This window comes from Anopheles darlingi, chromosome 2 (genome assembly GCF_943734745.1).
Source record: "Anopheles darlingi chromosome 2, idAnoDarlMG_H_01, whole genome shotgun sequence".
Taxonomy (NCBI): Eukaryota; Metazoa; Arthropoda; class Insecta; order Diptera; family Culicidae; genus Anopheles; species Anopheles darlingi.
Window position 1 is genome coordinate 19,921,149 of NC_064874.1, and position 26,458 is coordinate 19,947,606.

At 50.8% G+C, this 26,458-nt stretch overlaps 1 protein-coding gene and 1 non-coding gene across 2 annotated transcripts; both read left to right on the forward strand.

The window, feature by feature from the left end:
* The first annotated feature begins 4,054 nt into the window (after nt 1-4,054).
* Nucleotides 4,055-26,248, forward strand: LOC125951953 (uncharacterized). Its single transcript, XM_049681106.1, has 8 exons — nt 4,055-4,195; nt 19,628-20,117; nt 20,175-21,572; nt 21,662-22,759; nt 22,820-23,704; nt 23,762-24,992; nt 25,061-25,209; nt 25,718-26,248. Exons 1-8 carry the CDS (start codon nt 4,170-4,172, stop codon nt 26,117-26,119), a joined length of 5,679 nt encoding a protein of 1,892 aa, XP_049537063.1. The 5' UTR covers nt 4,055-4,169; the 3' UTR covers nt 26,120-26,248.
* Nucleotides 25,471-25,543, forward strand: Trnaa-agc (transfer RNA alanine (anticodon AGC)). Its single transcript has one exon. It is a non-coding gene; the product is annotated as a tRNA-Ala (tRNA).
* Nucleotides 26,249-26,458: the final 210 nt, after the last annotated feature.

Sequence of the window (26,458 nt, forward strand, 5' to 3'; positions counted from 1 at the left end):
AGCTAACTGATGGAGATTAAATGAAACATCTCGTTATTTCCAGCTTTGCATTGGAAAGCAGACTTATTCTAGGATGAAAAATGGAATGCATAGAGAAGAACATGGGGCTACATCATCGAGGAATGAAGAAGGTTCTATTCCAATGAAATGCTCTTTACCATCAACGCTTCATTAGAGTTCTAGATTTGCAAAATTAACAAATAAACTACCAGCAACACCAGCCACCCTAGAGGAATGTTACTTACTTGCTGCAAAAGAACACTCGTGACACACATTCCATGCTCACCCTGCCATCCCCATAGGAATGGATATCTTATTGTCTTCGAGTCATTAAAATTATGCTAGTGGCATGCACCGAGAACTGGAACGCAACAAATACTACACAACACCGGTGCTAACGGTGTGACCGACCCGCGGTGATGCACCGGTTTATTCGTCGTTTTCCCCTTGTTCTTGCCTTCGTTCCGGATGCCAACAAACAACGTGTGTACAACACATAAGCAAGGCGATGAACATGCAATGAAGTAATGTTAATGATGCCGATGATGATGAGTAGCTCGCAAACATTCTGCGGCCGGCGCCCCGGGGTTCTGAATGAGAACTTCTTTTGTTCCTTTTCCCCTCCGGTTCTGGCAGTGGCCCGTTTTCTCTGTCGCTTCCCAGCCACCGCCTGGCCAACGGCAATTAAAAGCCACACTCTCCAACAGCAAAGCCAGATGCACAATCAGAGATATCACTCCGTAGCACATAATCATAACACACCTTGCCGTGACAAGGGGGCGAGCCTGTGATTGAAGCAAAAGAAAAAGCCGGATCACGCTGGTAGCGCCGTGTTTTCCACCGAAGCCCCACCGATACGATCTGGTGAGGTCTGCGCGTTCTACTTTTGTTATCATCGCCTCAATCGCCACCGGAATAATGAAATGTATTCCGATTGAATTAATCTAAATCATTTGGGACGAAGTTTATGTCGAGATAATTAATAAAAATAAAACTCTGGATCGCCAAACATGTCGTTAACGGAACGGATTAAGTGTTTGTCTTGCTCAACTGGAAAAGGTGTAGCTATGACTGGCGGGTAGAGGTACCCCTTTTATTGGTCTTCATTTCCTAATTTTTACTCTTCCATTAACCACTTGAACCGCAACACAAACCAGGTCCCATCCTCCCCTGCGCACGGCGTGGCGATCACAAACCGGCGACGGCGTACCGGCGTTGCTCTTAAGAAGCAACTCAAGCAGCTGGATACATTCTTACGAATCATCGTCGAGCGGGATGGATGGCCGTATGGAATGGATGACATGAACGAACGGGCGCCAGTCCGCCGTAAAAATGATCGTGAGAAGAAGGTTTGTAATTCGATAGCGAAGCTGCACCACCGCCGTGGTCTTTTTTGTGAGAAAAAGCAAAAGTGATCCCACACAGCAGCGACACAGCCAAACGGTAGCAGAAGCGAAGGCATCACGAAATTCGCAAATTACTACCAGATACGTTCTTGACCGTGCGTTCGTCATAATCACACGGCACACGCTATCAATTCTACGACACATTAGATCGTACGTGCGATGAGGTTGGTCGACGGCCAAGCGGCCCTCCATTTATTCGAGCCAAAGTGGCGCCTCACACATGGCGGACGATGTGTAGAATGCTTTGGCTTTGGATCGTTGCCTCGCAACGGTACTCCCCTATCTCTTAGGTGCGAAAGAGTAACACAAACAGGTGGATTGCTCTGTCTCGTTCCGGCCGGAGCTTGGAGTGGTGGAAAGCCGATCGTGCGCGAGGTGCTCGAGAGATCGGAGCGCGCATCCAGCTGGTCCGCGGTCCGTGGTCCAACCATTTTCCGTCCGACAGCTGTACCCAGCGGATGGTACCGGTGTGCGCGAGGTCTCGAGCCAGCCAGCCAGCGCACTCAACCTGCCTCCGAGTCCGTCCGTCTGCTGCTGTTGCTGCTGCCGTGGTCGGTTGTCGTCCTTTTGCATTGCGCAAGGTGTTATCCGTTTACAAGTGAGTGTGCGTGCGTGGGTGTAATTCGTTTGTGTGTTCGTGAATGTGTTTATCGACCGAAGGACTCTTCAGGTGCAAGTTTCTCTGCGGACGATCAGGTGCAATCGAACCACCACAATCGAAGCGTGTAATTTTAAGTTCTGACGGTTATTGGATTCCGATCTCTTCTTCGTACCAAACCAGCAGCGTGGTCTGCAAGTCAAGGAGATTCCCAAAAAGAGTGTTGATTCGTGTTGAGATTCCAGTGCTGCTTCCGTGCTTCCGTAGTTCTCACGTTTGTTGGTAGCGTCATCGGTCGATCATCAGGTTCACTGCCACCGCCAGACGGAGTTGATTAGCACCAATCGGTAGTAGCACCCCTCGATGTCATCGTTCTGCTCTTCCTCGGTCATCAGCACACGCGACGCACACGCCCAACAGCACCATTACCATGAACAGAAGACCGGACCGCGACCTGCGCTCGATCATGACGGTGGCCATTATTCAATCTGTTGAAGGTGGAGGTAGGAAGGGGGAGACACAGAGGTTTTTTGTGTGCAAAAAAAAACACCAAATCCAGCATCCAATTCCGACCATTTTCCGGTGGCCAATTGGAACGCCGCGTAACTCGCACGCCCGATACCGATTTGCCTCTCCATTAGCGAAGTTTTTCTCCGTTTTTCCTACAATTTCCTCTAACGCCGGCCAGTTCGATGGTTGGGTGGGTGGATGGGTGGGTTAGGCGGGTGGAGCAAAGAAAAGTGAATTCCGTGGCGTCGCCCATTGGCGGTGGGTTGGCGGCAGTTCATTTCCTTTCGATTTTCGACGGAACGGTCGCGAATGGGGAGCATTTTTTGGAGGCGATCGCGCCCTCTCGCGTCTGTGTGTGTGTGTGCGCACGCCGCGTTGTGATTGATGAGATGATGATGGTGTTTTCCGCCCGATTCCCCACTTCTTCCCTGCCCCGAAACAACCAATCCATAATCCTACACAAGCGCCAGCGAGCAGCAGCACCGCCACCTTCGAGATCACGTCGACGACCAACGACGACGATGACGACGCTGTAGGTGGAAGTGGCTCAGAAGGAAGTGCGTTTTGAACCAATTATGGATTCACTTTTTAAACTACATCCGAGCAGGCCACAAAACTGCCACGAAAATGGATGGTGTTTTAGGGCGCCAGCAAGCACCGAAATCGAAAGCGGTGCGGTGTTCCGGATCTCTCGATCGCTTGATTGCTTGCTGCTGCTCCCCGTTGATGGAGGCACAGGGTATAACCTAAAAACAAAAGTTGGTAAAATGCTCCGCAATTATCCAATAGTCAGTATTACCTCTGGCGTAAAGAACTCTTTATGTAGATGTGCAAAAACCGCCTGTCGTTCAGACCGGTAAAGATGTGCGTGAGTCCCTTTGGAGTATCTTATCGGAACGTCGTAGTTCGAGGAGTGATGGCGGAGCGGTTGTAGAGGGAAGTCATTTCCATCTTTCCTTTATTATTCAGTGACATCGCCCGCATCGGCAGCACCAGTTTTTTGCTTTCATTTCAACACCGAGTGGTTGATTATCTCATAATTACAGACCACGAACGGACGCGGGAAGGGCTTCGTGAAATGTGGTTGTCCACTTTTGACATCTTCACCCTGGGGTAGCGAATGCGAGCGGACAGTGAGAGTCGAGCATGTGCCAAAAGTAACACACAGATAGGGAGACGTGTTGGGAGTTGAAGATACGAAACTGGTTAATGTAGGAGTTTCAGTTCAGGCGATTGTCTGGTATTATAAGAGAGTAATGTGATGGTAGTGCTGCTGCCCAAGGACATTACGCAGCACGCAGGTTGAGATATGGTGTGACAGGATGCTGGATAAACTGTGCAATCGAGCAGGCCAATCATGATTTCTTTCTTTTCGAATATTAATCAAAGTTACCTTTCAACCACAAAGCAGCACTTGACGGAAAGAAAAAACCAGCAAAGGACTTGCGCGAAGATTTAAAATAAGAAAAAAAAACAGTGCGAAAAGTGTTTTAAAGCGTGATTCTGTCCTTTTTGGGAGTGCCCGGTGAATCTTCGCGACCTTCGCGAGTGCTGCGTGTGAGTGTGTGTGAAAACCTACGAACGGAATTGCTGCGTGCTGTGCTTCAATTCGTCTCGTCGTCGTCGTCGTCGTCGTCGTCGTCGATCGTTCAAAGATGGGATTGCTTGGCTGGATCAAAAAGTAAGTACACAACAGCTAAAAACCACTCCCACGAATCACTACTCCCATGCGTGCCCACGCAACACACGAATGCCAAACGAAAAGCGGAAAAATCGTCCCCAAAAACACTTATCAACACACACTATCCCGTTGCCGTCGCCGAATGGTGGTCGCCCATTCCGCTCAGGAAATGGGTCACACCGAAAAAGAGAGAGAACGCACAGGAAAAGATCATTTCGTACGACAATTTTCTTTAACCTTCGGTGGGGCTGTTGGCACCGCCGCCACCACCACTAACCGCACAACGTCACGAACCGATACGGCTTGCTGGTTTCGTTGGGCGACGGTTCATGGACGATTTGTAGGTTAGGGAGGCTTCGCGGGTGTGTGTCGCGGCCGTTGCTTCAAAACCCTTGACCTGTTTAGATTGGGCTTACCCGAAACCCGAAATTTGAATTTTAAAGTTTTCCTATCCGATGTCACCGACGAGAGTGAAGCGAGGACTGAATGTGGCAAATACAAGGTGTTACGGCCTCGGATTGATTTATGACCGAGAAGTGGATGCCTCTGTTAAGGAATTCACATATTTTCTGCACGGAAGCTTCTCTTAGGGAGTACCTACAAGCAGTGCGCGATTTTGTTCCGGTGTACTGTTTGATCATTTTAGAAATGCAGCCACGCGAGCTTCGTCACGATCTTCCGTCGCTTTCGGCGCGAAAATGCAAACACTGCACCTCGATCGATCCACCTGTTTGCAAAACGAGATTCCAGAGGGTGGCAGAGCAAACAGAGCAAAAGTGGAGGATCTCACAGCCCCAATCATCCTCATCTTCTCAAGTCGTTAGCATGGGGCGGCCATTAACAATTCGATGATCAAACGGCCGAGGATCCTAGAGACCAGCGATGGCACCGTTGTTTGATGGACGGTGACGATTTGGTTACGGTACTAGCGGTGGGGCCGACCACCATCCACCGATGGATCCCGCGATGGCATGAAACCAAACACAGATACACACCCAGCAGAGAGAGAGAGAGGAGCATCGTGTGATCGATGCGCACCAAACGATCATCAACATACGTGCTCTAATTATATGTAGACCACAACACGATCACCAAAGTGAAGTGACCATCCCCACAAACTGACGAAGCACCAATTCATCGGCACCGAACGGTATTTCGTTCAATTTTCCCTTTCCCGTTCTCCCGCCCGGGGTTTGTCCGTGGTCCCGTGAGGCAAGCAGCCACCTCAATTAGCGGGGAAGCGGCTAGAATCCGCCCCGCCGCCGCAAAGTGTATGATTAATCGCCGGGAAAAGGGATTTTCTGCCCGATCATCTGGGCGATCATCGCGTTTGGCGCCAAGCGGCGTGGCCAAGCCTCCCGACTAAAAACCAAAAAAAACAAGACCAGCTCCGGAGTGTTTCGATTGGTTTCGATAGAGCTTGATCTCGGCGGATGTGGATACTTTTGAGTGGCCAAGAACCTCCTTTTGCGGGGTTCGAAGTTTCGATTTTCGGTGAACGGGAATGGCGGAGGAAGGGCAGAACCGAAGCGCCGCGATTATTGATTTAATATTTAATCTGCTCCAGCTGTGCCGACGCCATGACGGCCGCTGTACAGTTGCTTTTCAATTATGAGCGCGTTCCGTGCCCAGACACATTGGCAAGTGTTGCAAGGCTCCCTTCGCCGCCTCGGCCGCTGAGGTGAGTGAGTCCGTTAGATTTTTCCATCGTCTTGTCCGATCGTCAGGTTCTCGGCCGGCCGGTTTCGGTTTGGCGCTGCTACTCTGGATCACTTTGCGTATTCATTTTCGGTGTTGCGGGGAGGGGGGGGGGGGGGTACTGTTTTCCACGCATTTTGCTCTTTCCCAGACCCGGGGCCGTTTACGATTGTTTTGCGTTTCAATTACTGACGTCGTTCCGTCGGTGGTGGAACCTGCGGTCCGCTGTCCTTTTTTTCACACGGAATGGGTAGCAAAAGTACACTTCAGCCACTTGAGAGGGACGGAAGAGAGCGGATTGGTCCCCGGAAGGTGGGTGTAACAGTCTGGGATCGGAATTTGGATTGTTGTTTACGATGCGTGATGCGGTGATTATGTTTTGGACCTCTGCGCCCTCGCCGCTCTGACGACCCAGCCTCTCAGCTCGATCTGGGCGACCCCATGTGAGAACGACATTCCACACACACACAAAGGCTGTATGCGCTAAAAATTGGGAGAAGAACGAACGCAGAACAGACAGAGTTGATCAATTTCCGGTTGTTGTTGTTGTTCCGCTCCGGACGAGGGGGTCTGTCTGGTGGTCTACCGAGGGCGAGGAATGGAGGATTATTAGTCGACGATTATTTTGCTCCAAAGGTAGACGCCGGCGATGGTCAGGAGCGACGAGCTGGTGGCGGTGAGAAAGGATAAGTGCTAGACGTGTGTGGCCAGCAACGACCACACACACATCCGGCGCGTGGATGGACAAATCAAATTCTTCTGGATTCGAACGCAGTGTCTCTGGCCGATCCGTTGTGGTTGGATAGGTTTTTGGCGGGTGTGAACAATGACGGCAAAGGTCATCTCTTCCCCCAACCCACCAAGGGACGGTGGATGGAAGCACCTTTCGTCTCGTTTTTTGTATCATTTTACACGCTCGCCAGCGATGGATTGAGTTTCATGAAGCATGAAATCTATTGATTACTGCAGTGCAGAGATCGGCTGTTAACACATGTCTGGGTGGTCCGACTTGATCGCTACAAATTACGAAGCGACAGCCGTTCGCGGTTTTCCATAATTCATGAGTGTGCAAAGGATGAGGAGCTTTGGTTGTGTTGATTTATCCTTTCGAACACACATCACTCTGTCTGAGTGTCACAGGCACAAATTCCACACAAAAATGCCGGAATTGATTCGAAATGAGGCGTATCGGATTCCATTTTAGTGGGCGTCCATCGTGGAATTTGACTTAAATCATCTGAAAGTGCATGAAAAGCACCCGAAACGCCAGTTGTTGAAACCTCTCTGTGTATTGCAGTCTACAAGGCCCCCAAGGGACACCTTCTGTGCAATCTGCAACTTGGTGCCATACTGCAACCCCTCCCCCTTCTCCAGCAGCGCCCAGTGCAATATTGTCTGCACCACACCACACCACACCCTCCAAGGTCTGCGATTGTTTCCGCCGTGCGCGAATTGTTGACATCATGCCGCCGCGATGGACCATTTGGTGGCCACCACCAACAACACACGGGTGCGCAGGTGCGCAACCACCGCATGGCGTGGCGTGGCGTGGCGTGGTGTTCTACGTTCTGTGCCATAAAATCTGGGTAGGTCATTTCCCTTCCACCGGGGAGGGGTTTTTGTGTTTATTCCGCCGTAACGCTTCGCTGCACTTACGGGGCCTAAAATAACTCGGGGCAATCGCAAGCGCACCCCGTCCCTCATCTTACTTCCCATGTGCATTCCAACTGGCCCCGGGAAGGCCAGGCGGTGGAAGAGAGAGAGAGAGAGGGAGGAAGGTGAGCCGAGTTCTAGGCTCTGGCGTTTTTGTGGCATGCAAACTGTAGCGGATATACTGCTGTTGCTGGTAGTGCGGGTATTTACTGCTGGTGGCCGGTAGCTCTCTAGCTCCCTCCGGGAACATCATCATCATCATCATCATCAACATCATCATCAGCAGCAGCAACACTCGCCTGCAGCCGCTCGAGCCCTAAATACCGTTCATTCTCGTAATGACACCACCGACTAGCTACCCTCATTCCCCTCACGTTCCGGGTGTTTCGGACCTATCCGTTATACCCGTATAACGCTAACCGCGCTCCTCGCGTCTGGTCCGGTCTAATTCTGGCTTGACGCTTTGATGGTATGCTTCTTCATGCATCGCTGCCCGGCCCGGTTGTCTGGTCACAGAATGGACCTGTGAGCTGTGACAATGAGCTCACTCCCTTACCATGCGTTCCAATCGAGCATTTGGCACCACTACTGGAGTGCTGAAGTTTTGCAGAATAGAATGCTACTGTTGGCAGTAACCTCACTTTGGATGAGCTTTGGAGCTCTACTACAAAAAAAAGAGGGCGTGTGAAACGTGTACTAATCCCCCCCCCAACTGAAGGCTGCGGTCCGTGGCACCGGAAATGCAACTGCAGACACTAACCAACACCCTTTCCTCCTGATGCTACTCGCTCTATCCTCTCTCTCTCTATACCGCCACCAGTTTTTTTGTGTGGTGGTTTGCGCATCCGATTACGCACCACATTTTCACCACGGTTGGCCCCCAAAAAAGGTTGATTTTCTTTTTCTGCCGTTTGCTGCGCTACCATCGTGTCGGTTCAAGGTGCGGTGTGGTCTATGTGGTGCCAAACCACAGCAGCAGGAGGGGAGGACACGAGACGTACAGTTTTCTGAACCGTACTTCCTCGCCAGCTTTGCCAATCGGCACTTGGCTCTTCCACTCTCGCATTCCCACTAGCAGCAGCAGCAGCAGCAGCAGCCGCAGCTCAACGGCAACATCATTGGCCAGATTCGAGGCGACTTTGGACCATTTACGACCCAAGCTTCCGGTGGACTTTGTAGCAAACGTCGCTGTCACTGGGTGGTTCGTGTTCGCGGTTCGCTGAAGAACGGTTTCTTCCGCTCGGCCGATCAAAACGAAGATCGGGCGATCCACAACAGCGAAAAGTCTCCAAGTAGAAACGACCAACATCCGTCCACCACATCGCATCGCGGTTTGGTAAATCACACCTGGTTGTTACTCTTGGTCGTGGTGGTTACTCTGTCTGTCTGGTGAAGGGAACGCCTCGCTGACGATGACATCAGGTTGGTTTGCTGCGGTTTTCTCCGGTGGTGAGGGGCTGTTTTCTGCGTTCTGGACGTTCCTTTCCGTTCTACGCATCAGAACAAAACCGCGAGCGGAGGGATCGACCTCCGACGGTGCGTTGTCGGGAAGTTGAGAATAATTTGCGCAGATCATAAAGACTGCCGGAGCCGGATCAACTCCTTGTGATTGTCCCGCTGAGCCCTCCCTCCCGAGGAGCGAGGAAATGATTAACAATTGCCAAAGTATTCGTGGTTCGGTTGTGCTGCGCGAACCTGCGAGCATTATGGATTCGACACGGGATCTTGGCTTTTGTTGGTCGGTTGAGACCAAGCGCACCGAGCGCACCGAAGCGAAGCGATTGCGTTGTAAGAGTTTGCGAGGGATTTGAAGGTGTTGGAGGCCACGATGACGGTAGGATTTGTGATTTTCGGATTTTCAAATCATGATTGTAGCCCAAGATCACGTCGAAACTTACAGACAAATTTGAATTTGAAAAAGAGCAGCGTCCAATTAATTAGAAATGCAAATGCTGCTCGCCCTAATTAGATCGTCACCGAGAAGAAGATCCGTTTTGAGCACACGATTGGCCCTGAAGTAACATCATCGCTTTGCCTAATAGAGCCATTTTCCTCCGATCAAATTACACGACCGAGGCCCCAAAGCAAGCAACATTATCCGCGGCACGCCATCCATCCGTCCGCCAGTCAGTCACGAGTGTCATCAATTTCAACATAAGCATAACAGGAGCAGCGCAATCGGTACTGGATGGCGAGTGCGGTTGGCATTCGTTCGCTCTCGGCCGTTACGTTCTTGCACCCGATACCTCGAGCCTCGTCGTGTCCCGCGCTCGTGCTGCTTGTTTTGTTGCAATTCTGCGAAAAGCAATTCGCTTCACATTTCGCGATGACATACAGAGGCCTCGGTGCACGAAGCGAACGAGGTGCACCGCATGCACAAACAATAGAGAGAGCCACCAACACACACACACCGAGCGAGCGAGTGATGTCAGATAATCTTGGTGTGGAAAAGTGTGAAAAGCCCTGCGCTACGACGGGTCGACTAGCCGCGGTCTCTTTGCAATGGTCATCACGCGGCTGCCCTTTATCGGTCAGCGACGCGATCAGTATCCAAGCTGCTGGCGAAAGGCAAAAAAAGGCGGAAAACTCTCCGACGAGCTACGTCATCAATGGAAGCATCCGAAAGGCCATCATGCCAAACCGAGACGTACCAGACCTCCTCAAGATTGGTGGGCTGGTTGGCTGGCAGGTTGACTGATCATCGCTGATCTATGCGGTTGATTTGACGCGAATTCCCGCCCGCGAGCGAACCTTTTGTTTTCCTCTTCCGCTATTGGACGCTCGCCCAGAAATCATATGACACCATAAATCATTCTTGCAGCATCACTGGTCCGAAGCTATAATTTATGTCCGATCGGTCCACGACGGACCGTCAGAGTCTTCTGCAATCGTTCGATGCGATGCCAAAGACTGACAGAAGACAGTTGACCTATTCTAACGGTGTAATGGGAGTTAATTTGACCTTTTCCATCCCGATTATGCACCCACCTGGGCGGTGAAAGTGAGCATCGCTTTGATTCGGTGATCGTGATCAGAACGTGATCTCAACGCTGATCGAAGGCTTTGATCGCTCTCGTTACGACTAAGATCGTTGCTTTTACGTAATTCGTCAAAGAATGACCAATTCTCCGCAAAATATTTCCACAAACAAGTAAAAAAACACCCTTTGCTCAAGAACAAACGGAGCTCTCAATATCAAACGACTTCGAAGCACCGGTAAGCGACGAACCCCACCCAATGACTGCAGCTTTCTCTAACGATTCGTCGAGCGCGACGCAGTCACAGGTGATGTCACAGAGCGTTCTGCGGTTGTCTGCGGGGACTGAGTACTATGTGGAAAACACACGAATTCGCGGACAACGGGCGGCAACAAACAACAAAAACACGCGCGAGAGACTCCCGGGCAAAGCGGGCGATAAATGCTCAGCGAGCAAGCGAAAAACAATTTTTTAATGTCACCTTCGTTAAGCGTTTCCGGTTGTCCGGTCCCGGCCACGATTTCTAATGGTTCACCACCGGCTAGGGGGCACTCACATGGATGGGGTTGCACCCGGGCAAGTGAACCCTTTGCGAGCGAGATTTAATTTTATATCTTCCTCCCTGCCATGTTCCGTCGCTCAACATCTTTTAATTAATCAAGATGCCAACAGCAACGTCGTCGACGACGACGACGACGACGGCAGCGCCGATGGTTCCACCAGCGACCACACACTTGTTAGTAGGACTCCCCTCGTTCTCCCCACTTTTTGCGTTTGCGGAAAATGTTGTGGAAAACTAGCGACTGGCCGCTGCACCACATCCATCATCCATCAAACAAACTGGTAGCCAAATGCTACTGGATTGTTTCGCCGGCATCACACAATGCACTGCAAATACGGGTCCACTCGAACAGTGTTTTAAGTACCTCTGCTTTCAAGCTGACCAATGCGGCGGCTCTAGAAATGCGTCGATCTAGTGCTGCAGTGGATGTCAGAGGGCGCGAGCGCGAGCCTGCAAAGGGCCCCATTTTCCCTCCCTTTTTGTGACCTTTTTCCACGAAAGGGCACAATGGGAACACAGATGAAGATTTGCTTTTATGGGCCCGAAAAACGATTGTTAAACGGTGTGCACTGCGCACACAGCGCCAAACAGACAAACATCCAGCCAGCCAGCCAACCAGCCAGCCACGGGGCCCTTTCCAATAAGCAAGCGGAAGTGTAACGCGCGTCGGTTACGGTCAGATCGCGATCTCGCGCGTCTAATGAACGGCAACCCGCCCCACCGGCCCATTGGTAATGGGAGTGAAAATGATGAGTGAAAAGTGTGTAAGATGGGAAATCACATCGGAGAACAATTCTCGTCCCCATTCAGTTTTTCCAAGCCCCTCGCAGGCCTGCCGATCGATGGATCGGCCGCCGAACGGTTGCCGCGCCAGATGCCGATTTGCCAATGTTGCGTGAGAAATGGCCCGGTCGCCGAGGATCGGAGAACTGATTCACACCGAACGCCTTTCGCGTTCTCGTCTTATCACGCTTAGCTTGCTTCTCACATTTATCGCTTTCCCTTCGGGGGGGAATCCTCCCGGAAGAGAGGTGCGTAGTACGGAAAGATCGACAGATGCGAAATGCCAGACCGACTTCCAGATTCCAGTGCGGCGAGTGAGCGAAGGATGGAAAGCTTGTCTTGTAGGTTCATACTGGAGCACGAGCTTTTCCCTCTGGCGCGCGCTCGCAACCATAGACAAGGCATTCCGCCATTCCACGAAACGTTTCCCCGGTGATAGCATTGCAAGAGGCACACAGCATGGCGCCCATCGGCGCACGTACCATCTGACGGAATTGCAAATTTTACATACGTCACCGGAGCGAAAGAAAGAAATACCATCTGCCACCGGGTTCGTTCGCTCTCTTTCCTTGGCGCGAGTAACAGCGAAATGCAGCAGCAGCAGTAGTCGATTGAATCATGAATTATGTATCGTAATCGATTTACCGATAGGCATCGATCCAATCGATTGCTGCCCTCGGGGATCTCTGATCTTGCACGCGGAATCGAGGAAAGATAGCGGCTTGCAGCACGTGCCACGCAACTCCAGCAGCCTGTCTTAAGGAAGCCGATCGATCGCCTCATTTATTGTGCGATGCTCTTTTTATCGCCGTTATTCTGCTCGTGCTACTGATGCTTTGATCCCATGTTTGTGCTGTAGAATACACGGGCGGCGAGTATTGCGTTTCACTGCGTGTTTCATTTCCACGCTTGTGTCATCACGTTTGCCACCGGATAAACTGGTGATTAATGAGTGTAAATGTGATAATTTCATATCATTAGCCTCGTCCGTGCGCTCGCTTTCATTGTTGCAGCGCTTTTCATGGTCTTTTGTTTCATTTCCCGCTCTGCTATTGGCTTGTTAACGAAAGTTTTCGATTTAGCGGTTTGCAGCCGGTCGATGGAAACACTTTTCCGCGATTTTCATTTCATTAAGATAATGCATTATTATCGGGTTTATTATTGGCTTTATTATTAATGTTTTATTATTGGAGCGTGAATGTGTTAATATTCCTGTTCAAATTCATTTTCTCAGTTTGCATTTATAATACTCTTGATAAGGCAATACGAGTTTTATGAAAATGGGTTATTGAAACTAGTTTTGTAAAGTTTAAAGCAGACATTAGTGCTCTGAGCGTCTGATCATGTAGAAAAGGAAATCACGAATGGCACACCAGCGGCAGCACCACTTCCAATTGCTTGCGCCTTTGAAATTTGGTTCAATAAATCGCGCTGCTCAACCGGCGGCGAAAACTGTCGACCATGAAACGGTACCACCAAACCTCCTGGTCTTCGTCACCCGCTCCGTTGCACCCCCGGAGCCCGTGGCGAACCAAAGGCAATCGTTTAGCGTTCGCCAGATCTGGTGATTGTTTTAATTGTTCATGCTTTCGAGAGAGCATTAGCGCGCGCTGCGTGCACCTTCGCTGTCCGAATTATTGATTTGCTCAATTTGCTTTTGTTGTTTGTTTGCTCTTCGCTTCTCCACTCCCGCCCAGTGAACCTGCGTGTTGTTCCTGCGTGACAGTTGCGCGCGCCTTGGTTTGTTGAAGTGAAAATCGCTCCCAAAAGCCGTCAATTCCGTGGCTGTCGGCTGGGTGTTTCGGTTTCGCACTTTTCACGAAACCATCCATCGGAACAAGCTCTCGTCGTTGAGATGCTGGACATTCGCGTGACCAAGATGGGCAAGATGCGTCTTTCAAGGCTCGAATGCGCCATTCTGCGTGCGCCCGTTATAGAGAGGGATCGTGAGCTTTTCGAGGGGGGAGAAGGAGAGAAAGGGAATTGAATTTGAAATTAATCAGTGCCGATTCATAAGTCATGACAAATGCACTTTTTATATGAAACCGATGGTGTCGTCGACGACAAACGCCGAACTGGTCCAATCCCGTTGCCCGTGACGCTTTCACTGCTGGTTTGCCGTTTGTTTATTAGCTTTCAATTGGTGCCGGTCAAACACTGGTTCATGCCACGTGATTGGCGGCAATGGTGGCGGTGTCGGTTGAAACCCGAGGTCTCTCGAGGTTTGAATTGAAAATTAATCGGAAAAAAGTGAAAAGTACTTGGCGCGATGCTGCATCACTTTCGAACGTTCGTTCGAGTTTCGTGGAAATTTCGGTAACCGAGGTGGGAGTGAAAAGTTGCGCCCTTGACTGTCACTTTCGAATGCCGGAATTCTCGAAAACACGCACCACAAATGGCCAGTTCTTTCCCACTTACCGGTCGTCGTCGTCCCCCCATTAATCACTTCATTGTCGATCTGGCGTTTGCGCGCGTTGCCGGATTACCTGGTCGTCTGGCGTTTTGGCGCATGGCGGAAAGCACCAATTTGTACGCCACTCGGCGATCCTCGAGGGCTCGAATTTTCTCACCAACAAAACGACAACAATGTTAGCAGAGGGAGATGGAGAGAAAGAAGAGTGAGAGAGGGGGAGAGGTTAAGTACAAATTAAATCATCCCTCTTCCGGCAATCAGCAGCCCCGGACAGTTGGTGTCAACATTTTCGGACACCGTTTAGCCCCAGCAGCCTCTAACCCACTCTCCGTCTCCCACATTGCAGCAGCGACGACGACCAAGGCGACGATGGTCGAGGTCAAGAGAAGCGAGAAGAGAGTGAAAAAGATATTTATGTGCTTCAGCTGGCGTATCCCCTGCTCCCTGGACGGACGTGACACTATCTGCGCCGTGGCACGTCATGACTCCCGCCCAGCCTGGCCATTGTTCTCCAGCCATCGCCATCGCCGTATGCATCCGTCCCGATCGAGATGTTGAGATTTTAATCGTCTTCGTCGTCAGGCGTGGTGGGTTGTAATTTTTACTCTCCCCTCCCGGCGAGCAGGCTTGTTTCGGGCGCATCTCGATCACCTTGACAGCTGCATTCCAAGTCCCTGTCCGGTTGAGGTACGTGTGCGGCATCTCGGGAGCGCTTTCTCTGTCAGAAATGAATGCGAACATACGCGCTGCTTCGAGTATACTTCCTCGGCACAACGACAACAACGACAACCAAAAAAGCTCCTTGTAAATTCATTAAATTCTGCTCAAGAGCGCAAGCGTATAGAGATGGCGTACGGTTGCCGGGTGCGATCGTTTATAACCGATTCCGAAGTTATGGGCCATTTACGTCAATTTTACTCTCATCATTTAACAGCGCGAATTTCACTGCGCAAAGCGACGGAACTAAAGACCGCCTCCCTGGGCCGGCCCCCGTCGGTGTTTCGCTGTGTTTTCACTGATTTTTATCAAATCACTTTTCCTGCGCTGACTTTTCCACTCTCACCTGCCGGCAGACGAAAGGAGGAGAGACGAATACATATTTACTCTAGACATCCTAATTGTTCCGCCATCACACTGGCGGTAGAGAGGCCTGGCCTAGCCTGGCCTAGCTAAGATTCGCTTCCCTTATTAACAATTACTATCAGCCAGCGAGCTGGATCGGTATCACCTGCCAAACTGAATTTACGGTTCATGACGGCCACACTGCACCGGCAGTACGAGCCAGCATTCAGTTCACAGTCCGCTGAGTCTGGAGCTGAAGACAGCGCTCGAGACGACGACGACGAAGACGTCGGTCTAGGGCACAACTAAGTCGGCAGGCAGGCGAAAGTCACTACTTTTCACCCACATTTTTCACGCCCCGCGCACATCTTCGCGAGATTGTCATAATGAACGGTAAGCGAGGGATGAAGGGGCTGAGTTTAGCCGAGTTATGCTTCCTCTGTGCTTTGCGATCTCTCTCTCTTTCCTCTAGTACCAGTCTGTATCTGGCGGAAAACGAAACATGAAACAATCAACTTGAGGTACCTTAGCTCCTCCGTTTGCATGAGATGACCAACCGAGCAGCCTCCGTGTTGGAACTAACACCTTAAAACCGATAGGACTACATCCATCACAAAGGAGAGGCTGCTAGGAATCTTTCTATTGTGTTGATGCAGCACAACAGTAACCGACAAAATCATCACGTCCCAACCCCGTGAAGTATCTAAACCACCGGTGGTCCAATTGCCGGCCCTCACGGGCGTTCTCGTTCGGCCTGGCGCATTTGTTTACCAATGGGGGCGTGACAATTAATCACGTTAGTGGGCAGCTTATTCACGGTCCGCGCATTCGGCCCACTCCGACGATCCGCCACGTTCGTTCTGGTGTGTGTGTGTGTGTGTGTTCGTTCGGCCTTTTAGTCCCGTACTGTTTTGTCCGGTTTCAATCATAAATCGGTGTCTTAGGATAGATCGACAGCCGGGAAGGAGAAGGAGGAGCAGGAGGAGAGAGTGTTGCGGTTTATTTATTTTTCGTGCAGCTACCACCATTCACCACCTTGCCGATCTCGTGGCTGGCCCGTGGAAAGGGTGGAGTGGATCATCCGTTCTACGGTCCAGCGGCAAACTGGAGCGGCACAATGTGTTTTGCGAAAGATGGTTTCGCATAAATTTTGCCAAACCCCTCGGGCGTTGGCCACCAGGCGTCAGGCGTTGTACTGAGAGTGCCTTCTGCTGGTGAAAGAAACGAGGAAAATGTGGCAAATTGTTTGCCGGCCATTTCCGACAGTGATCAAGAGTGGGGAAGACAGCGCATTGTCCATGAGAAAAGGGTGTTAAAGGGTCAGACGGGAAATGGTTGGAGGGGAACACACCACCTTCCCTCCATCTAACACTTCCTTTAGCAATGCTATAGAAATGCACTAGGAAGCCGTTTAATTTTATTTTTATATCCCAAAACAAGTTAAGCCGTTTATTATCTTAACCTAATGGCAGCTACTACCTACTGTAGTGTTTCTGAAAAAGAGTCACTTAATTTGTTTATTGCTTGTTTGCTAAACTAAATACAGTATTTAATTGCGCCACCATTAGCTTCTCCATGAACCGAGAGCTATGGTGGCCGAGCTTCGCCAAGGAGGCCTTCATCTGCGGTGGTCGTACTTATGCAAACATTTACGCACGTTTAGCCAGCTCATTCGCTGTCTCATTACCTTACCTAATGTTAATTTCATCGCAAAACACCGACGTAAGCCGGAACCGATTGATTCGAAGTAATTCACCGCACACAAGCAAGCCAAACTGCGGGGAAAAGACGCGGGTGAAAAATCGTTTTTCTCCTGCAACTGGCACCACACCACAATTCTCCTACAGCGCAGGCCGCTTCGTACGATAAGAGAGCAGCCCTTTCGTTTTCCGTTGCTGCACATCAAGAGTTTCAATGGTTAAGGTTCGATCACTGAACCGTTCCGGATCCGGCAACGGAATGTACTATCACTATGTAGTGGTCAAAAGTTAGTTCTTTTTCCAAATTTCAATTCAATTTAAGAACTCTTTTGCCTTGAGTGGAAATATTTTTCCAGTTACTTTGCGCAGTGTAGCTGATACGTATTGAGAAATGCTTGCTCTTTGTTCAAACATTAACTATAAACTGAACCTTCGAGCTTCGCCAGCGTTACTATGATCGAAAATGTGATCACCTGAGCCTGTTTGGTTTGCAATAATAAAATAATATTAGGTGTACAAATAGAAACTCGCCGTTTTCCCTTAAGGAGTCTAGCAGCTGCAAATTAATCGATAAAAATATGCAAAAGCCTTGTAATTACAGCTGGGGCATCTGTTAACAATTCCCCAAAATCTCGTTTGTTTATTTTCACCCTGCTTTGAGTTATTCATGTGCGAACATAGCGAAGTTTCAGCCGAATAAGTGCCATTTGCGGGAAGTGTTGCTTTTTGTGTTTCATACTAAAAAAAATGCAGCTGAAGCGCATCGAATGATAGTAAATGTTTATGGTGAAGCCTGCATTAGTGAAAGAATGCGTCGAGAGTGGTTTTGCAAGTTCAAAAATGGCGATTATGACGTGCCAGACAAGCAGTGTCCCACAAAGTTCGAAAATGCCTAATTGAACACTTTTCTGGAAGAAGATTCTTGTCAAACGGAACAGGAACTTGCAGACTTATTGTGCGTGACGTAACAAGCAATATCGCATCGGCTAAAAGTCCTGGGAATGATCCAGAAACTAGGATACTCGGTGCCGCACGATTTGAAGCCGAGGGACATCGAACGGCTTCGAAGACGGAAGTCATGAAAACATACCTGGAAACATTAAAATGGCACATACTATCCCCCCCGCTGTACTCTCCAGACATCACTCCATCAGACTACTATCTCTTCCGATCGATGACGCATGACCTGGCCGAGCAGCGCTTCCGTTCTTTCGAGGACACCCAAAATTGTATCTATGCATGGATCGCGTCGAAAGATGAACAATTTTTCCCACAAGGAACTCAAAAGCTGCCCAAATTGTAGGGAAAAGTTGTGGCTAATTATGGCAATTACTTTGAAGAATGAGTTTGTGAGGAGTTTTTTACAATAAAGCCTCAAATCTTGAGAAAAAACGGCGAGTTTCTATTTGTACACCTGATATCTTTCGAAAGAATGATATTTTAACAATTGACCTTAATTCAATGAATAAAAATAAAATTGAGGATATGCTTGATTGAGGATACGTTTTTTTTCCTCAATAACTTCCAAATGTTTACTTCAAACCAACAGTTCAATTATTGTAGTCTTGCAAACATTCACTTCTTCCATTGTGCATTGGATCGCCACCGTGATCGTGGCTCATGATGTGCTGTGTGATTGCCTCCTCCCTCTGTCTGGTAACTCTGGCCCGTAATCGCGCAAAGACACCCAGGACTTTGTGATCGAAAGCGATGCATTTACAATGCCACCTGCTCGGATACGGTTCCCTGGAGTTTCACCAGCCGCTGGGTTGGCCGATGACGAATGAATATTCGCATTTGTTCTGCCGGTTTTTGATCAAATCTTTGATCTCTTGCGCGCGCGATCACGAGCGCCATCAGTCAAACGGGGAGGAAATGCGTGAAATCTTCTCCTCCCAGTCGTCGAGTTGGCTGAGCTGGCCGGCCGTCCGTCCGTCGGCTGACCGTTGGCTGGATTGGTGCGCCTGCAGGATAGAAAGTGTGAAATGCATTTCGCTCCAGTTCAGGTCACAGTTGATGCACTTTGCATTTTGGGAAAAGCTTGGAAAAACTGATCGCAATCTGCGCACACGGGGAAAACGTTTTTGACCTCGCCCATACTGCGGACGAACAGCACGATGGTGTGTCGTTGCAATGCCAGACAATATCATCGCTTGCCCTGCTGCTGGGCCGTGTTCCGGTTAGTGGCGTCCATTTGCAAGTACAGGGGCCAGTTTTTCGCAGCTTTTTCCACTTCACATCGAGCGTATAATTTAATAAACAGTGAAAAGAGGAAAATTATCACAACTGGTATGGAATGCCGAGCCACTTGCATACGGGTCGTTGCTAGCAGAGAGGGACTGGCGGTGCTGGTGCATGTGGTAGCATGTACATGAGGTATGTGTATGGGAATTCGCAGAAAACAAACTGCAGCTCTCGGGATGGTCAACAGTTTGACGAAAACGGTGTCAGTGCATTTCCCAGCGTCCGGGCGAACAGCCAGTTGTGTGGTAGCGTTCACTTGTTATGCTCTAGAGCTTTTCTCTGTTGCAATTTTGTGTTCTATATGACCTTCTAACTCGTTCTCCCTTGTTCCTTTGGCAGAGACAAACGCCATAGACGGCGTGAGAGTGCACCACCGAAGATCGGACAGGACCAGGATGTGGCCTACCTAGAGGCGTTGGCCAAGTTCAACGACTGGCGAGCGCAGCAGCGTAACAGTGAAATCGACTCCAGGTCAAGTCCGGGCCTCTTGCCCCGGCCAACGCTGCTCGCGCACGGTAGCGATACGATCCAAGAGGAACCATCGGGCGATGGTAGCGATTGTGAAGGTGATTTCAGCTCCGACATCGAGCTGGCTCGCAATGAACGTATGCTGCTGAGCCGCACCACGAGCAACGTCTACAGCAGCAACCGACTCGAGGTACCCAAGTCACCCCGGCACGCTCGGCATCATCGTGCCTCGACGGCCGGTGCGGCCCTCCCATCAGATGCAGTGGCCCCCAAGAAACCGAAACGTTCCGTCGAGTTCTATCGCAACATCAACCGCATCCCAGTGGATAACCCCCAAGAACAGTGGAACAATGGTACGGGAGTAGCCGTTTCCTCGACGACAGCGACCGCGCCAACCACTGCAGCTACGGCATTCGAGAAAAATCATTCCAAACCGGCCGTCGACGTGCGCTTCTCGCTTCCGGTACTGTCGGAGCAAAAGCAACGGCAAAAGCGTACCCCGCGAGCACAGCCGAAACCAAACAACACCATCTACGAGAATGAGGTAGCCGAGTTCGAAGCCGACCACATGAATGGTACACTCGGCGATTCGTTCCGGGTTGTGCAAAGTCCACCACGGCTCTTCTACAAATCCAACTCCAGCCCGTACACCAACGGGACACCAAAGAAGCAGAGCAACCTGAAGGCCCGCAGTGGTCGTAACTACAAGGACAAAGGTCCAGCACCGGCACCACCGATCTTGGCGCGTACTGAAAGCATGAGACCGGGCAGGGATTGTGTGGCTGTTGCTCCTTCCAGTTGCCCACCGAAGCATCGGAAGTACAGCGATTCCGATTCGCCGCTGACGGGTTCGTATCGGAACTATGAGTTGACCACCTCCTCGATGTACGATGAGCATGTCATCTCCTCGCGAGGTTACCGTGGCTCGATGAAACGATCGGTGGCGGACGAGGTGGAAAAACAGCGGCAGCACCGGAAGTCTCTGTCCTATCAGACGGTGGTCAACAAACACGGCGATCTGGTGGACTACGCGCTGCCCTTCAGTGATAATGCGGATACGACGGGTGGTACGGCATCGGAGACACACACGCACGGCAAAAACCGGGGACAGGACACGCTGGCCGAGATCCGGCAGTGTGAGCAGCTGATAAACGACAACTTCCAGTTCCTGCAGACCACCGCATTTCACGATGATTCGAACAGCATCATTACGGAACCGATCAGCGTGCTGAAGGGACGCTCGTCGCGTATCGTCACCGATCTCGATCGATCCGCTGCTAGTACGCTGAAGGATGTGGAAGAGGAAGAAGGCGTTGTTGCTCCCGGGGGTCTGGTGAGTGAAGGCGATGAACCGATCAACGAGCAAGACCCACAGGATATACTGCTCGAGTTGGATTCGCTGCAAAAATGGAGTAAAAGCATCCAGATGTCGGATGATTTTCTGCAGACGCGCTATACCGAGCGCAATCTGCTCGAATGCTTCCGGCGCAGTGTCGGGAACAGCTTGCTGACGTGCTTCCCGAACGAGGTCCGGTACAGGGTGGGCAGTTTGAGGAGTGCGTTTGCCGGACCGCTCGAGTTCTCGTGCGGACTGTTCCGTGGTTCCGCCGTCACGCTGCGGAAGTACTCTCTGAATACGGAACGTAGCCTTTATTTTGCCGAGGAAGCATGTAAGCGGGACTTTGAGGTGTTATCGCAGGTACGGCATCCGGCGATGGTCACCCTGATGGCGGTTTCGTACGATGCGGCCCTTAACCAGGCGACGTTACTGCTGGAACCGTTCGATTTTACGCTCTTTGACTATATTCACCGAATGGTAAGTGGTCGTCCTCATTTTGCTGCACTTCAAGGAGTCGATGTTCTGGACTAATTGTTTTTTTTTCATGTTCCGTGGTTTCTTTGTAGAATAAAAGACTTTCGTTGGTCCACGCGATAACGGTCGTGCAGCAGATATCGTCCGCCGTCTGCTATCTGCAGGAGTGTGGCTACATCCACTCCAACATCTCGAGTGGCTGCATTCTGATGCGACGCTATCCGTATGCCGTCAAGCTGACCTCGTTCGAGCTGACCACGGAATCGTCCCCGGATGAGGTGCGCCGTGAGATCGAGAACCGGTACGGCAGTACCTCGTCCTCACGAAACTCCATGACCTCGTCGCAGAACGACGAGCTGAAGAAGATCACCACGTATGCCCGGTTGATTAAGAACGATGAGCAGTTTCTGCGCGACAAGTACCGCAAGCTTTCGAAGGAGGTTTGTGAGAATCGATCCAAGAGCGGTACCGGACTGCTGGGCATGATGGGTGATGGGTGCCTCGGTTCGAATTACGATTGTCGCACCAGCCGCTTCCTACCGTACTGCAAGGAGTATCGCGAGAAGTTTTCCCTGTTCCACTACGTGGCACCGGAACTGCTGGTGCCGAAATCGAGCTTCGTCTATCCGAACCGTAGCACGGACGTGTATTCGATCGCACTGCTCCTGTGGGAAATTCTGAACGGATATGTGCCTTTTGTGGTGTACAGCCGGGCGGAGCTGGAGAAGTTGCACACCTCCTCCGATCTACCGTTGCCGATGTTCGAGAAGGAGCGTTGCGAACGGTTCCGCCAAATCTTCGAGGGTGGCCTGGGTGATATGGGTAGCCGGAAGATGAGTATGGGCAATGTGGTCGATTTGTTGGACTGTTTGCTGCTCGAGCTGGGCATGGAAAAGAACGGCACGTACGATTGGCTGGCGGAAGATTACGAAGAGCTGACGAACTTGTCCGAGGTGCGGCTCAAGAACGAACTGAACGATGTCAGCAAGCAAGGTGCCCACGTGGAGAAAACAGATAAGATCTACTTCTTGGCCGAAGAAACGGAATCGTTGAAGGCAAAACCACAACACCTGCAACAGAACAGCCCATCTTTGAATGATCCGGAACAGCCAAAGAAACCTGCTCGTAAGATCAACCGAATGAAAAATCAGCAATTGACGGAGGAACGGGATGAACAGCAGCAACAGCAAGTCAGTCCGCCAGCGCCGAACAGTGGGGAATCGAAACGGCGCCAGTCGCTGGACAAGAAGTCACCAATCAGCACCACGTTCAATCTCTCCAACTCGGGCATCTATCAAACGATTTTCGATTTTAACAACAAATTCCTGTCCCCAAAATCGGCCGCCTCAAAGCAGGTGATCTACGATAGGACCAGTACGGTCAAGAAGCACAAGAAACCACCCCGAACGAATAAAAAGTCGGCGAAGGAGCTGTTCGAGGTGGTTGATCAGTTGAACAAGAGCTTCACCGAGCCGGCCGATCGTGGATCGGATGGTGATTGTGGTCCACTAGAGGTTGAGCAGGTGGTTACTAATCAGCAGCCTCCTAGTATCAACATCGAACCCATCGTAGCGACCCCGAAAGAAGGTACTCGCGGTGGCAGTGATTCCGATGATATGCACACTCCGAAGCACACTCACGTTGGGCATGCTTCGAAGTCCTGCGACAGCTCACCAGGGGCACGGCGGCGCAGCGTAACGCCCCGGATGAACAACTCGTTCCGCTTTACCATCGGTGACTTTACGCTGCCCGATACACCGATCGCACGGAAGAACAAAATCCGGAAGCACGCCTGGCTGTCGGATCAGAAGCTCAAGATGACCGACGAAACGATGGCATTGACACCGGAAGATTGTCGTAGTAAATCGTTCTTCAACGCAGGCCTGGCGACGCGCAATGGATCGTTCCTCACATCCACGAACCTAAATTGTTCGACCTCGCTGCAGGACATCAAACCGAAGCGTATCAACATCAGCGTGAACATTATCAAATCGCCGGATCCTTGGACGACCTCGGTGACGGTGAAACAGCGCCAGCAATCGGCACCAAGGGCCGATTCACCGGCCGCGAACGGAATGTTTGAGAAGCGACTCTGGCGTAAGGAGAAAACTATTTGCGAACGAAGCCAACTACCGATGATCGATGCGAAATCGCAACAGCAGACCACCGAGCAAGAAGCAAGCAAGAACGACCACGAGGATGCCGCTGACTCGAAGGGCGGTGCTCCATTGGATGATTCGCTCAGCATTATCACGGCACATCTGACTTCGGTGCGCGACGCGATCAAAAAGATTGAAACCACGTTCGAGAACCATGGCTTCGATTACAGTCCGAATCGGAAGATGCTGGAACACGGACATAAAGTGACGGATGATGAATGCTCCCGTAGGCAGTTGCTAGTACCGGATGGTTCGCTCGTTGTCGCAGAGAACCTGCTCGTACCGACCAAGGTTCTCGAGCTAGAAAAGACACTCGACGCCGAGGCAGCGGCTCTGAAGGATGATACGCCGCCACCACCGATCCCACAGTCAGCACCACCACCGGTCGAAAGCGAAATTTCTGAGCAACCAGAAATTGTAACACGTCTCAATATGCTGCTCGCCTGTAATCAATCAAAGCATAAGGAGGAACCGGTGGTTGCTACTCCTTCGTCAGAGCAGCCTGTTCCTGATCCACCGCAACCCGAGCAACCTAAACCTCAGATCGTCCAGGCGGCTAGTAAACCGACACCGATTGCACCAACGGCCCCGATGGCGGCATTTGCACCCAACTCACAACTGTACCTTCGGCGGCAGAATGCAATCAATACGGCCGCCAACAGTGTGGCCACGATTCACCAGCGGACGGTCTACCAGGAAAGTATCGTCTCGAGCACGGACCACGGTGTCCAGTTCGCCGAAGTTAGTGGTAGCGGAAGTGGTGGTACGACAGCGGCAACAACGACGTCGATCACCGTACCACCTACTGGCAGTGCTCGCAAGAAGAAGCTTACTACCCGTGTGACGGTGAACATGAGAAAGATATCGCGCCGTGCATCGGACATTAGCCCGGCCTCATCACGTCCGAATTCGGCCAATCTAGACGACCTGGAGCTTCCTTCCTCCGGATGCATCACACCGACCGGTTCCCTGAAGGGTGCTGCTGCTGCTGCTGGTGCTGGTGCTTGTGTTGGCAGTGTCCGGCATTCCTGTGGTAACGAGTTATTGCGAGCATTCTCAAAGCTCCGTCTTGTACCGCAGGATACGCTCGATGGCGGGAACAAGGCAAACGGTGGTGCCACGACGGATTCTAGCCGCTCGGTGACTCCCGTTGGCCAAGCGGTAGCCAGTGGTGGTGGTGGTGGTGGTGGTGTTGGTCGTGCAATGGAGCGATTCGTTTGCTGCAATTGCGGTAACTCGATGGTACCGGTTGAAGGATTCAATGGTAGGAACTCTCTTCGCTCTTTACCTTCGTGGCGACGTCCTGCTGACTGGTTGTCTCTCTATTTGCAGTTCCTACCGGAAGCCGTATCGGTATGACGGCTGCCTTCGGCGAGATCAACTTCCCCAAGGAGAGCTTTGCTTCCATGTTCGAGGCTCCGCTGACACCAACATCTGCCAGTGCTTTGGCCAGCCGACTACAGTCGATAGGACCTATTCAGGTAGGAAGGAATAGCAAGTGAATGCAACTATTTGATCGTGGCGATCGTCGGTGGTTCACTCGCTTCGGTATCAGGTGAATGGTCAGCTGATTGAAATGGTGTGAGGTGGGGAGCAATTTATGCTGACGATCGAATCGTGCCCGTGCGCAGCCGTTGGGTGGGGCGTGCCTCGGAATGCAACGGTAGTCGCTGACACTAGTGGATCGAAAGTAGGTCAGCAGAGTGATTGGAGTAAAGTCACGCACCATTTCATTTCAACAAGGGGATGTAGCTCAGATGGTAGAGCGCTCGCTTAGCATGTGAGAGGTACGGGGATCGATACCCCGCATCTCCAGAGAGAAGGAAATTCTCGAAAATATTTTACAAAAATGACCATTATCCTCCTGCTATTTGATCTCCAATCGAAGGGGTCTTAATCACCCTCTAACCAATACTTGTTCCAAGTATAATGATACACCCATCAAAGCACCGAAATTAAACTATTCTTTTCTTTTGGAACAAATTTCAGAGATCAACCGAGGATCTGTACATCGACGACGACTTCTGCCAGGGGTTGAGCCACATGGGCGCCAACATGGAGCTGGTAGAGCCGCTCGATGAGGGCCAGTATCTTGACGCGTATGACATCTACTCAACGGAAATCTATCACGCCGAAGAGGAGGAGCTGGAGGAAGAGCTGGAGCAGCTGGAAGGACATCCACTGCCGGATCAAATGGTGGTACGAGGAAATGCTGGCAGCACCGATTGTACCGACGATGAGGCAAAATTTGTTGAAAAATGTTTTCAACTCAACTCGGAAAGTTTAAAGACGGAGTACGCCGCGCTCGCCTCACCAATCGATTGTGTGGCTCCTGTGGCGCTGACTAACCAACAGGCTATAGCAGATAAATCATCGACACACCAGCGGTAGATAGGGGCCGCATTCGATATCAAAGACACACCTCGTATGACTTCCAATACCAAGTATTACCAAACGGTCACTGTGCTAAACGCGTGAATCGCGCGTCCTTTCCTGTCGGATTGCGTAGATTGACGAAGAGTGGATTAAGCTTTTATTTTTATAAGAAGATGTTTTTTTATATGACAATTATTGGAGTTCTACGCAACCGTACTGAATCGGTATACATACACACCCATGATCGATATTTATCCAACGGTATTAAAAGGCCGTCCGACGTGACATTGCCCTCTTCTGTGAACTGCATTCCAATACCAAAACGAACCAGCATAAATTCGTTTATATTATTTT

Coding starts and splice junctions, on each gene's coding strand:
- LOC125951953 (XM_049681106.1), top strand. CDS start 4,170: ATGGGATTGCTTGGCTGGATCAAAAA. Junction 20,118..20,174: donor AGTGGAACAATGGTACGGGA/GTAGCCGTTTCC, acceptor ACGGCATTCGAG/AAAAATCATTCCAAACCGGC. Junction 23,705..23,761: donor GCGAACGAAGCCAACTACCG/ATGATCGATGCG, acceptor AGCAAGAACGAC/CACGAGGATGCCGCTGACTC.